The 13,898-nt window shown below is 41.7% G+C and overlaps 1 protein-coding gene across 1 annotated transcript; it reads right to left on the bottom strand.

The window, feature by feature from the left end:
- Positions 1–399: 399 nt before the first annotated feature.
- Positions 400–12,105, bottom strand: LOC135477931 (fibrinogen C domain-containing protein 1-B-like). Its single transcript, XM_064758153.1, has 5 exons — positions 11,937–12,105; positions 9,016–9,173; positions 6,326–6,422; positions 2,301–2,465; positions 400–1,211 (listed from the first exon to the last, which is right to left on the bottom strand). The coding sequence occupies exons 1-5, from the start codon at positions 12,070–12,072 to the stop codon at positions 949–951; spliced, it is 819 nt and encodes a 272-aa protein (XP_064614223.1). The 5' UTR covers positions 12,073–12,105; the 3' UTR covers positions 400–948.
- Between the last annotated feature and the right edge of the window lie 1,793 nt (positions 12,106–13,898).

Genomic DNA, 13,898 nt, shown 5'->3' with positions numbered 1-13,898 from the left:
TTTGATGTTCTCATTATCATTTCGAAAACCTTAACCGTCTCGTGTTTTCACCTTGTTCTCGCCACGATATATCCGAAATATTGCCGACGTGGAGTTAAGCCATAATCAATCATTCATTCATTCAATTCTTTGTCAGACGGGATTCAGTTTCACTTGGGGCCCTGAAAAGCCTTCACCGCTAATCGAGGAAAACTGGTTCGCTTTTATGCGTGGTTGGATATGCGGACCCACAGGCTTTTACTCACGCAATTCGTATTGCCTTTTACCAATGACTTCATCTGTGCACTAACATGAGACAACTGGCGGTACAACAGTTACACAGCTTGGCATGCAAAATATCTTGGTTTTATTTTATACGAAGGTCATCCGTTCATAGATTCTCCATGGAAATCTGGCATTCACCAAGAATTTGTGTTGTTATGCACATACATGAACTGTCAATTATTGAAAAAAAACAATGTAAAATTATTGCATGGGTCTATGGTGTCGTGTAAGTAGAATAAAAACACTCCTAACGGAAGGTTCTTGAAAAAGTAGAACTTCACCCTCGCGCCTCGTTTATTAAGTTTCAAAAATCTGGAGTCACGAGTGCTATCTCCACTAGAAAAACGACTGATGTTTTGTAAATAGTTCGTTCCAAAAAGTTATAATCATGTTTGTGTTCTTTTAAAGATTAAGATAGTTCGGATATGGTTGCCTAGTCGTTGGACATATTGTGATTAGCCCTGCGGCAGGCTATATTTCTACAGTCCGAAAGTTCTCGCGCTTGATAAAATATAACATACGTCATATTCAGTTGTTAAACATTTTTTTGCTATAAACTCATTTGAAAACGTTAAAAACAGGACAAAAAAGGAAGGATCAAGTTAACGTTTAAATGGAACGATTACCACGAACTTTTGATCTATCTTTGCCCATAATTTGTAAACAACCGAGCATATCGTCTATTTAGTGGATTTTCATTGGGCGTATCTTCATCTCGCTGAACTGAAGAGGGAGATGTTTAGACGACCATTGGGACCACGTGACAAATGAAGGATTATCTGTTGATTTATCCTTCACAAAAACATAACGTCCATTGAGATTGGTGCGATGACAAGCATTGTACCACCAGGCCCCACGAAATCTCACAGCACAGTTCCCATTGTAGTAGTCGTTATCTCGGTCATATGTGGTAAACTTCAAGCCGTTATGGATACCTAAGGAGTCACCTGAAAGAACAAAAAATAAAACATGTCTCAAGATCTCTAGACACATTGACAGATAGATTATTGCACAGCTCAGATTGACTGGATTTATTTATTTCATTCATGTTTATTGTTAGAAGGACCTGGTCTGTAAGTCCAAAGTAAAAAGTTGGTTGCCAGACCCTATCCATATACACCCAATCCCTAAAATCGGGTGATCAAGTAAACAGTCAAAGCGACAGTATAATTTAGGATGAGATTTTCCTTCGTCAGTAGTATACAGTCAAAGTAACGCAAGTAACATTTTTGTTTTCTTTTTCGGAGGGGGGTGGGGGGGGGGGGGGGAGTCGAATCAACCAAAACGTACGTGGTCGCATTTCTTTCCTGACTAGAATTACCTGGCTCGAAGCCAGCATTGTAATCAAAATTTTATTGGTTGCTCTGACATCTGATATAATAGTGATTCATGGTTACCGTCACCACAAATGTCTATATATGGACATTTTAATGCTGTATGTGGTCAGGGTATCACTAGTGATCCTGACACACGTACAGTGTATATCACATAATGTGATCTAACTTGAAAATCACCAAAGATGACCAGAGGTCATCAATATATTGATATGCTCGGAATAAACAGCTACCATGAATAGGTCTAGAGGTTAATTTATCAATTTATAGCCATATCTGAGGGTTACTATATTTATTCGTCATGTCTATAAACAAATCATACATTGTCCTATTGAAATTATGACGTCAAAATTCAGACCTAAAGTTAGAGTAGGCCTACTTAGGGTGTCGGCCTATCTTTTCAGTTTTGAGGAAAATCAGTCACAACAATTTCTTCCCTCCTCCTCCATCGGTGACTATATTTTTCTTCTCGCCCACCTTACTTTTTTCTATGACCAAGAATATTTTTAATTTTGGTCGCTTCTCTTCCACCTTTCGCCCAGAGTTTTCCATCATCATTCCTATGGTGACCAACTGATCAGCTATTTTTCACGCTTAGTTGAAACTTTTCAGGATAATTTTTTGGCGATTTCAGTTGCTATGTGCTTAAAATTTATTTTCTAAGCTTATGTTTCTCTCAAAAAAGTATGTCGGTCAACTTACCGGCATTCCCCTTGAACGTGCCCAGTAAGAGCCGGAAGCTCTGAGACTCGTCTGCCACACGGAATCTGCTGTAGGAAGCGTAACCTGTTCCCAGGGTGTAGCTTTTCATATTCACGAGGAGTTCAAAGTGCGCCTGAGAGGTTAGGAGGTGAGCCTTCTGCAGGCCTGGGGAGACAAAATTTGATGGTTTTGACAGACAACTGTATTTGTGGGAACTACCTCGCAAAGCGCTGTTTGTGGGATGCAGTTCATCGTATTTTATCACTTCGGCATATTATGTTATATGGATAATGCGTCAAGATGTCTGAAAGAGGTAATCGCAATTCAAGGCAAACTGCTGTTGATAATGATTTCTTATTTGGCATGTATGTTCACTGTGGCAGATTTAAACTGCGGCTGTTGTGATCACACTTCACCTTTATATTGAATTGACTGAAATTAGATTTAGCTGTGTGTTGGCAAGACAGCAAATGGAAATAAAAAGTTCCAGCGACGTCAGCGACGTCCAGCTTTCCTTAATGTGGTTCGCCCCCAGATCAAGGAAAAACTCGAAGAAGTGATACTAGCCCTTGGTGAAGTGAAATTCAACTCGCTCTCAAAGTCTCGATCCGCAAAATCCGGCCAGTTGAAGAGGCAGTCAACAAAACCTTCCCTCACATCCTGGAGATTCTGAAAAAGTGGTCGAAGACAGTCAGGATGCATCATACATCGAGTGGAATCCACCATGAATTCAGACTCGAGCAGAGCCCCTGAATGAAGCCCTATATTCGGATGAACAAGCAGCTCCGAAAACAAGCCCCCAGCGGCCACAAGCTTATGAACAACAGTGTCCTAGGGAAGACCCTTAGAGGAGAACCCCAGAAAACGGGACGATGTTAAGCTGGTGCGAGCAAGTGAGGAGTACAAGCTTCATCATTTGTTAGCAGGCCCGGCCTTTCCCCGAGCCAATATATTCGACGATGATCTTGCAGCAATGCAGTTCCACAAGAGCCACCTAGTGCTCAACCGCATCCTCGACCTCTCCAAACACCTGATGTGTAACTTTTACTACAAACAGATGGACGCTCAGTACGGAAAGCATTGCCAAATCCTTTACATTGACACAGACAGCCTGCTCCTTGAGATCCAGCCAGACGATGTGGCCAGACATGCAGACCTCTATGACACGTCTGACTACCCAAAAGACCACGCACTGCAAAGCATGCCGAACAAGAAGGTGTTGGGTAAGAAGAAGGATGGGTGTGCTGGAGGTCCAATAGCCAATTACATCGGCCTGCGCCCAAAGATTCTTGAGACGAGCGGCCACAACATAAAAAAGCCAGAGGTTTAAAAAAGGCCACCGTGAAGGATATCAGACAGGAGCAGGACAAAGAGGCTCTCTTCAAAAAGCAGAGCTTCCGCCATGGCATGGATGTCCTGCGGTCAGAGCGCCATAGCATTTACGGGGTACGGGGTATCTGAATAAGGTATCGCTCTCACCCTTCCACTCCAAGCGTTGGATAGCTGAAAATGGGTGGACACGCTGGCGTATGGATACCAAAATGCCCTTCCAGCGGACACAGTTGAAATTAACGATTACATAGATGAGCTCGTAGCAACCCTGTAGGACCTCATCCGGTGGAAACCGAGTGTCCGGTGGCACCTCAAGAAGTTTTTACAGAGCGCCAGAGTCGGTACACATTCAGGGACCACACAGGATTAGTCGCGCAGCTCGCCGGGCTGGTAGAGATAGCAAACACCAACCCATGAAGGGAGCCTCTATTCTTAATGATTCTTAATGGCTGGGAGCCCTTTCCAGTTGCCCTTTGGGCTAGAGTATATACTGGCCGGGTGAGAGGTTGCCTTACTGCTGGGGTACATGGCTTGCGTCATATTCAAGGAGTCCAACCAATCTCCAACAAGTGGAAGCCACAGGCTCAGGCAGCCGCCCGGTCGCCGCTCGGCGATTGCTCGTACCCGTCAGCACCGATGTGGGAAACACATCATGGCCTTTTCCTCCTGTCGCCAGAGGTCGAGCGACTTTTGCCCGCTGTCAATTATCGCATTAGCCGGAGGGCCGGGAATCCTGTGGCGACGAGCAAATTGGCGACGCATCGCGAAATATACCTTTTCGGGCAAACCCATCATTGCACGGTCTGATCTATCAAAAGGACGCAAAAAAAATTTGCCCACTTCACTACTAAGTTTGTGTCGGCAACGGTGGCCCCTGTTTAATTAGCATGTCCTTCGACAGCATAGCCAGGCGGACATCAACATTAACCATTCCCATGTCTTGGGCTGTGGTGTCTAGCTTTGCGATGGGTCATTTCAAGAAGATCTTGCCTAGACACGCGTACCCAGAAGCCAGGAGAGTGACTTCTGCTGCGTGGTAGGCCGTGTTGGCCAGCACCTTTCCATCACTAATGGGGGAAGACATCGCTACTAGATCACTGCATAGAGAAAGGGTCGCGACGAGCCTTTAAATGATGCACTTGCTGAGTCTGTGGATCGCGCGAAGCCAATGGCTGTCACGGTAGTGACTTCTTTACGCTCTTGGCGCAGGAACAACAGCGCCCCGTAGAGCATTTTTGAGGCTGGCATTCGTCTTTGGTGTATCGACAGCATGCACTGAGGCAAAATCTTTGGGGAGATCATCGGCCGTTCCGCTGCGTAGCTAAGAAGCTTTAGCTTAGCAAAGTTCATCCATGGGCTTTTCCGCCTTGGCAGCATCAGCCTGTCCCGGAGCGATTCTTTTGAGATAAGTGGCACTTTTGTCACTTGGTAGCACAGGACTACTGTTCGCCATTGTCACCCGCTATTCCTCCTGCTGGTTATCAGTAACAGTCTCTGTACTCATATTGTTGGTCATTACACGACATATTTCGAGGGTACCTGTGTTCAAATGAACAATGCTTAGCAGTGGTCAGCACCTTGGTTAACGGGGCTAAATACATGCTATAGCGGTGGTACAGCCCACAAGTAGCACTTTTCAGCCCATGTTCGACATATGGGTCGGTCTCGAGCTCTGCTACGAGCTTGGGACGATTCTCGGGTGGCATGCTGGCCACCCTTGAATAGAATCGCAATGCGGCTTCCCCGAGAGTCTTCGTCATTTGAGCCCAAAGACGGGCGTCATATGGGGAGTACAGCTTCTTGATGTGCTCATCGCTCATAGTGTCAATTTTCTCGGCCGTTACTTGTTTTCCCAGGTATCGCTTGGACTGCCCGCCTGACGCAAGAGCTAGCGTATCCCTTGACTGTGCCGATTCTTCTAATCAGACGACGTATCCGTAGGGGCGTGTGTGTCGTTTGAAGAACCCTTGTGGCCTGTCCTGGAAGAATCCTCGTGGCGGGCCTTGGAAGAACACTCGTGGCCGGCACCTTCGTCAGCAGCTGGTCGATCAGATCATTAGAGTCCATTGTTATATGCAGCATGCATGTACGAATAGCAGAGTCGTTTTGGGGAATTGGCCTTGCGATTATTGACATTGAACGCCCTTATTGGTTGACGGCTGGTACACGACGGCTGGTTCGAGGCATTGATTTCTAACGCTGCCTAAACACTTAGGTTTACTATTCGACGTAATAATTTCTTGAGCAGTTGCAATTAAAGTGCGAATGAGATACTGACAATATCGATGCATAGAAAATCGACTCTATTCCCTGCAACGCTGAAAACTAATGACTGCTAAGTCACTTCATGTACCATATTTTGCAAATTTATTGGTCATAAGATCACTTGTCGGTTTCCTTCTTAGACTGGGTTAAGGATTTTATACATAGTACGAGAACAGTATTTCATACATTATACGAATTGTTCTACTGGTATATATCTAGAATAGTTTCCCCTATGCTGTATTCGGCTCCCCCACCACAATGCTGACTGTGGTCAAATAAACAAAAAGAATAATATAGTAAAACATACTTCCCGCCAAAGCCAGTTAACAAGGAAACATCTATCGTTACTGTGATGTAAACTTGGTGCTATTAAATTGAGTTAAGTAAAATTTACTGCATGACACTTCACCTGGTCTAAGGTAACTTACCCAACCAGAACTCCCCGTAGAGGTTACCAAAGCCATCGGTGTAATTCTGCCAGTTACGATAGAAGTCAACAGAGCCGTCTTGTCGTCTTTGGAACACCTGGAATGTCAGTTAACATCAAGCTTACCATTAACCAAACAGAATGAATGAATGAATGATTATGGCTTTACGCCACCTTGGCAATTTTTCAACCATATCGTTCCTAGAACATGTTTTAAACTATGAATCAGTATATGGTTTTCAAGAAGAGAATGTGAACATATAAATCAAATGAAAAGGACAGACGTGTTTAAAACCCGTCAAAACTGTGTGTTAGACGAGAATTTCCAACACGGCATCTTGTTAAAACTACTTCGTCTCTACGAGACATTCCAAGAGGATAAGAATTACAGCCAATGACAGGATGAATGGCATGTAGTTTGTTTTGAAGTCCCTTTCACCCAACCAATGGAGACGAATATATTTAAGCATATTAGACTTAAAATCAGTATAAGAAAATTTAATCTTAGATATGGGTTTATTGAGGGCAGCTTTCGCCTCCCTGTCTGCAACTGTTTTTGGATGGATATCAACATGACTTGGTATCAAGGAGAATATACTATTTTTACCTCTTTTGATTAGTTGTCTATGTACGGCTAAAATTTGAAAGATAAACGGATTTTTTAAATTTTTTGTTCCCAATTGCCAAAAGGCAAGCAAGCGAGTCTCTGCATATCACAGCCCTCTGACCACGCCCAGAAGAAACATATGATAAGGCCAGGAGAATAGCCCTGGCCAATGCAGAAAAGATTGGAAATGAGGTTTCAAGACAGTTAGAGGTTCTAAGACAGTTGCAGCCGCATTCTTGTCCTCACCCTTCGACCCGTCAGTATATATAAATCTATAATCCATATAAATAGCCTTAATATTAACATATTTTTGCTGAATTATCAGAGTGTTTGTATCTAATTTATCATGTCGACCTAAATCGAATATCAATTTAAGTTGTGGAAGTAGCCATGGAGTAGACTCTGGAAAAGTCTCTGGATCTATGTCATCAGGCTTGATGCCGGCTTCCAGAATACCGTCTCGAACACGAAGACCAAACGAGGCGATCTTTTGGGACATTTCTTATATTTGTCTACATATAATGTATTGAAATCACAGGCATAGGCAGGATTTGTTGAGTGAGTTTTAAGCTTTGAAGCATACTGAAGGTTCAGCTTTGTACGCCCGTGATGTAAAGACGGTTCGTCAGACTCTAACTATAAACTCTCTACTGGTGAGGATCTAAAATCACCAAGGCTGAGCCTCATACCTTGGTGATGGACCGGACTCATCAGTTGAACATACGACTGCCTAGCGGAACCGTAAATAATGGATCCATAGTGGTTTACCATACAAGTTAAGTTAAGGGTCTAGATGGAATTTTCGTGTATTACAAAAATGCATACCGACAGTTTCAGACGTAGAAAATCTAAAACCTTCGGGAACTGCCCATTTCTCGATATTACTGAGACAAACTGCAGTTGCCGCTCGATGTAATTGATATTTTAGCACGATAGCATATAAGGAAATCATCTCCATTTAATGAACCCTCAGTGCCAGGTGTCAATGTTTCAAACAAACTATTAAGTTTATGCTAAACAGTGTTGGTGAAAGGTTACTGCCCTGGGGCACATCTATCTCCTGCTACCGAGAGTCCGAGAGAGTGGGCCCCACCCTTCCCTTAAACTATCGATGAGATAAAAATTAAAATATAAATAAAGGTAAGCGACCCGTTAACCCCATATCAAAAAAATCTTTTAAAGTACTATATTTCCATGTGGTATCCGGCCTTTTCAAGGTTGAAAAATATCGACACCACATATTCATTATTAATAAAACCATTACGAATAAAAGTTTTAAATCGAACAGGGTGATCTAAAGTAGATCGACCTTGACGAAAACCACATTGAATATTAGATAAAAATTTGTTGGCTTCAAGAAACCCAAAAAACCTATCGTTAATCATTCGTTCAATAGTCCAACAGACGCAGCTGGTAAGAGCTGGGGGACGGTAATCATTGGACCCCACCCTTTTTAACCATTGGCCACGTCATTCAACGCAAATGCGTTTATTTCCCGGACTGACATAGTTAATTAGCAGTGAGGTGCAGAACTATAGACTATAACGATGTCGACCTACACATGAGATTATTCCTTTGAGAATATTATTTATTCCTTTACGGCCCCGGTGATCTGGTCTGCTACGAATTAGACAACATACCTAAGAAAATGAATTCATTACAATCTAAACTACGTGTTGTCTGACGGTTTGGCCTCAGATGTTTCTAGTTCTTACTGGCCTTAGGCCAGGAGTTTTTGTTTCAGAAACATTTTAAGGTACGCTAGTTTTCTTCTTCATAAATCCGGCGTAAAATATTAAATGAATGAAAAAAAAAATCAAGTTAACTTGTTGAAACTCTGTTTAATGTGTGGCAGGCAGCATTACAGAGCACGGACCTAACTACATTTCTATGTATTTTGTTTAAAATTATTACCACTTACGGCCTAAAACTCGTGTCGTACTTATCTCTAAAACGGCATCCAGCTGTTTAGAATTGTCTATCAGACTTAGATCTGGGCGTCGTAGTAGACATTCGTATATCTGTCGTAATTCATGACGAGAGTTACAGGTTTGTCATTTTGTTATCCCTATTTACAAACTCACCAGCCACCCACCGCCCTGCGTCACCATGTCACAGTACACAAGGAAGCCTTTTCCCACTCCGAACGGAAACACTTGGTACACGCCGCTCTTTGTGTGGTTGCATTGCTGTATTACTGTACAATCGGTAGGATATGCGCACTCGAGAGAATTGCTGTGATCTGAAAAAAAATCCTGGCGTGATAAAAATTGCAATTGCCAAAACGTCGTTCAATGCACGAAACGTCGATCTTGGTGATACTCTCCAAACATATGTACACAAAAACACTTGACCTGTACAATATCAGCCTATGATGACGAATTCTGGACAAAACCATAACTGAATGATTTACTGGAATTACGCCAAATACAGTACTGTAACTGTCCCTGTCGATGTGAGAACTAACAAAACTGGGCGGGACACTATATCTATTCCATGATCCCGTTTGGAGAAACATCACGGAGAAAAGGTAAGGCCTTACCGTTTATCAGAAAACATGAGTTCTTAACCAGCCTTTATTGGTGTAGCTGTCCGTCACAGTTTTTGTAATGTTTCTGCTCCACACAAGGCAGCCCACATTTTTACCGAAATCCGATATTGCCATCTTTTTTCTCAAACGAAAATTAGGGCTGTGCTAATCATAATATTATCTTGTCTTTCTGTTATCCACTGAGAAATAAGTACGACTTACCATATGTCTATGGGATGACATCAGGTTTTTGGAAGGACTAACGGACCAAAACAGTGAAATCTGGATTCGAACGCCGGACCACTTATTGGTCAACATAGTCACAGCCAGTCAGTGCTTTAAAAGAACTCCAACGACTTTATTTTCACACTAAATTTTCCCTAAACACAATAGTTATGCTGTGTTAACCCGTAAAGTGCATTTTATCCAGTTACATTAAAAAAGCAAAAACCATTGAAGTTGAACCCTTTGTCTATCTTGTCGATCCCGGAACCCTGGCCGGGTGACGTCATGCTGTGCATACCTCCCTCGATTATGCATTGAAAAGCCCTGCAAAGTATAGCCCAATCCATGCATTAGGCCTACCCAATGTACCCCTACATGTACACCTCTTTATAAGCACCATGAAAATAATATAAGTTGAACAGTTTTATAAGAAATACTTTGAAAGATAGGCTACCGGAGTTGTATTAGAACGGGGAAAATCGTGCACAGCATAGCAACTGCGGGATATGATGACCGATTTTCGCTCACAATTCGGCCACGTAGATGACACAAATGCGCTCTCGACTGGTTTGTCTGATATCGATTGGATATCCACCGAATTATGGGAGTAGCTGTGGAGAATTTGTTACGGTGTCGCAATTAACAGGCTATACATTTTTTATAGCCAAGTTGAGCAATGCTGGATTAGACACAAAGATCCATGCTGTCGGGCCAGCCGATTGTGAGTTGCACTGTTGACAACAGTCTGTCAACGCCGATAAAATTAACAATCATGTAAATCGTTTGTGTTTTATCACCGGCAAAAATAAATTAGGCATGAATTTTACTGCATGGAAACAACGGTTGGTGACTCATAGAAATGCCAAATTAAAGTGTGTCTTAGTTACTGTTACAGGAGGTTACTGGCGACTTCCTTCAGTTCGTGTCACAGGCTGCTGTTTCAAATGAGGATGTAGCTAAACAAATTCTGCATTCAGGGAGTGAAAATCCAGACATCCTTTTCGTTTCGATTTTTGAGGGGATATTGTAGGGCTCGTCCTCCGGCCTTTTCCTTTAGAAGATATGGCTGAATTAGAAAGCTTTGTACAACTACAGTGGTGTGCCTTGTAATCAAAGGGCGTTTTTGACGAGATCTTGTCAATATTTTGTAAATTTGTGGCATAATAAGGCCATGTATGTAACTTTACAGTATCCTACGTTGTGTTACTGCAGACGGAAGCCACACCCGAGCATGGAATAATCTAATAATTATCTGTAGAAGTATGGCGATTATTTCCTGCTTTTTGTGTTGTACAAATAGAGAGGCCCCAGATATCAGCAGTGAGTGTACCGCTGTGAGGTTAGCGCTGGCTCCATCGTAGCGGAGTAGATTTTCTGATGTTTGGTGACTAAATTCTGATCTGTTTCCTTTCCGTGTTCGATGTTTTAAACAATCCGTCTGGATTCATGGGGCATCAAACTATCCATCTGCAGTTTGTAATGCTCACATGCCAGGGTGAGTTCTCTTCTACTGGATTATTACTCATTCATATGGATTATTTATTTTGTTTAAATTGGCAGGCTCAGCACGATATATACTCACAATTCGATTCACTGCATGCTCCTTCTATATATTTATTCATTGTTTTCATTGGTATTTTACGTCCTGTTGAAGAATATTTAACTTGCACGATGAACTCCCCACGTACGACCGAAGAGCAAGTCAGCATGAGCTGAACTTGAACTCACGCGACCACATCAGTGTGAGGCTTCGGATAATCGTGTTCCCTTTAACAAAGGCGTACTACACTTTTCAGTGGGAAAGAACAAGTACATTGGAGTTATTCCCGTGAACTTAATCTTAAATTTAAACCCTTATTTTAATATTTAACATTTTTTGGTGCCATAAACAAACTTGGTATATTTATTTATAGTTTTGAATGATCTGAATCGCATCTTTCTCTCTTAAATTCGGTTGACAGCTCCTCAAGTGTAAACAATTCTCGCGGTAACAGGCCTTTAGAATCCAGGTGAATAACTTTATTTCTTTAAGTGGCTCAGTTTGTAATCCTGCAGGTAAGGTTTTAAATGGCAAATTTAATTTAATTTTCCTAGTTGCAGTTATCGTGTTTTTAACAGAATGTTTCCAATACAAAATACAATACACTAACGGTTTCGTATTATTTTCTATTTCAGTCGAGCACAACTCTATGTGTGTGATCTATCGCACTGTTAGATCGAGACTACATACATGGTATCAGGTTTACATACCGGTCCACGTGGAAAGATCGACCTCATCGGCTTGTTCCACCAACGGTTGAACATCAAACTTCTTTAAAAATGTGTTATACGAAGACGCCACAAAGCCGGTGTTCAACAAAAGAAGTCCACACACAACGGACAACATCTTGGGTTGTTAGAATCTGACAGCTCTCGACTAAAGATTGTATGTTCACAGTGACATTGTACAGTGGCTTTATATCTGCTTGCTCAAACCGGATTTGTGAGCTGTTTGGACAGGTATTAAAGCTGACGTCATCACTGCACGCTAATTTTCACGACTGATGTTGAGAAAACTGTAGTTTAAAGACATTTTTGCGATATAAGAAGAAACATGAGAAGCTTTCTTTCTACTTGTAACTGTTAGGACATATCCTAACTTGCATGTTGAGAAATAAAAACGAATTGTTCCGTGTATCGTTTAAAAGAGCTGATTAGTGATGTTGAATACTAAATTATATTGCTATCGCACACAGGGAGGCCAAACGTATTTCCTGTCGCAGGCAAGGTGTTAAGGTGACCATAGTAAACTCCATATTATTCACCCTGTGATAAAATCTTAATTGAGGGTATGTTTTTGAGAGACCAATTAGTCATTTTGGGCATTCTCGTTTAACACACAATTTTATTCTGGGATTGGAGCATTTCTTCGGGGTTTGAAATTTGTGGTGCCTAATATGGCATGTTACAAATCCTAGTTGATAGTATACAGTTTGCAAATGTTCCCGGATGGCTTAGCTCTATATACATATATGATTTATGTCACAGCGTCATGTGGTCATTGTATGAGAACTTTTGGCCTTTCATAAATTATACCTTTATATTGTGTATACAGATATGTAACATTTTCCTGGTTACATATTCTATTTTACCGAATTTCTATGGGTTTTTCTCACTGGTTTTTGAAAGTATATATATTTTAGTTTGGTTTTTTTTGATTCCCTCTTTCGAAGTCCACTTACTGCCACTTTTCAATATGTTCTCAGCACGATGTGGCCGAAATATTACCGACGTGACGTTACGTCATAATCCTTCTTTCATCCATTTCCTCCATTTTACAAACCTGTCCCATTTGTATTCCAAAATACCCATCACACATGAATTGTCCTCAAAGAGAAATGGAGAAAAAAATCGTAAATGATGTTAAACTTTTATAGTGTCACATCACAGAGGCTGGCTGTGGGTTATAACTGCAGCCCACTTCTATCAGTATGTTGTTGTACGCTTTAAGATAAAGTCACTGGAAGCCATTTCTTTTGTGACGCTGAACATACGTGATAGCAAAGATCTATATGTGGCGTTGCTTTCAGGCGAAAATATTGTTTTCTTGGTAAATAAAGAAAAATAGGCGGTCTTCCATTTAGTTAAAAAGGTACAATTCAGAGCTTATAGTTCCTTATGTACTAAAGATACAGTGCTAAATGGATGAGAACGTGATGTTTCTCTTCCATTTGGTGACATGTGACACGATCACCTGAACGACCCAATATTCGTCCTTCATTCCGCATGATTTATGAGTGAAGTGGTTAAAGTGTTCGTACTTTTTGTCTTAAGTCAGTAACCGTGTTTATACTGAGAAGAAATAGATTGACTTAAATATTCCATACATACGGGAATTTAACAGACAACACTTCAAAGACTGCACTTCTTAAGATACTGTTGTCTACAGCTATAACAGTTTTTCGCATTACATGGCTGGCCGCCGCGGTATAAGTGAAAGATTATTGAATACAGCGTAACACACCAATGAAATAAATTAATATGTCGACAGGTAAAAGTGTCTTAAAGCGGTGACACGGATCTGTACTGACATAGACTCCAAACACCGGGTATGAAGACTGCTGGAAAACGTGAAAAGCAGTCGAATTTTGTAATGTAAACTTCAGGTCCGCCTTGATCAAATACAGCGCATTGGGAGTAAGCTTACCCCCTGCCTTCAGGATCCGGGTTAAC

The sequence above is a fragment of the Liolophura sinensis genome, chromosome 11, assembly GCF_032854445.1.
Source record: "Liolophura sinensis isolate JHLJ2023 chromosome 11, CUHK_Ljap_v2, whole genome shotgun sequence".
Lineage (NCBI taxonomy): Eukaryota > Metazoa > Mollusca > Polyplacophora > Chitonida > Chitonidae > Liolophura > Liolophura sinensis.
Note: the sequence above shows the minus strand (reverse complement) of the source record. Positions and strands in the feature narration are given on the sequence as shown.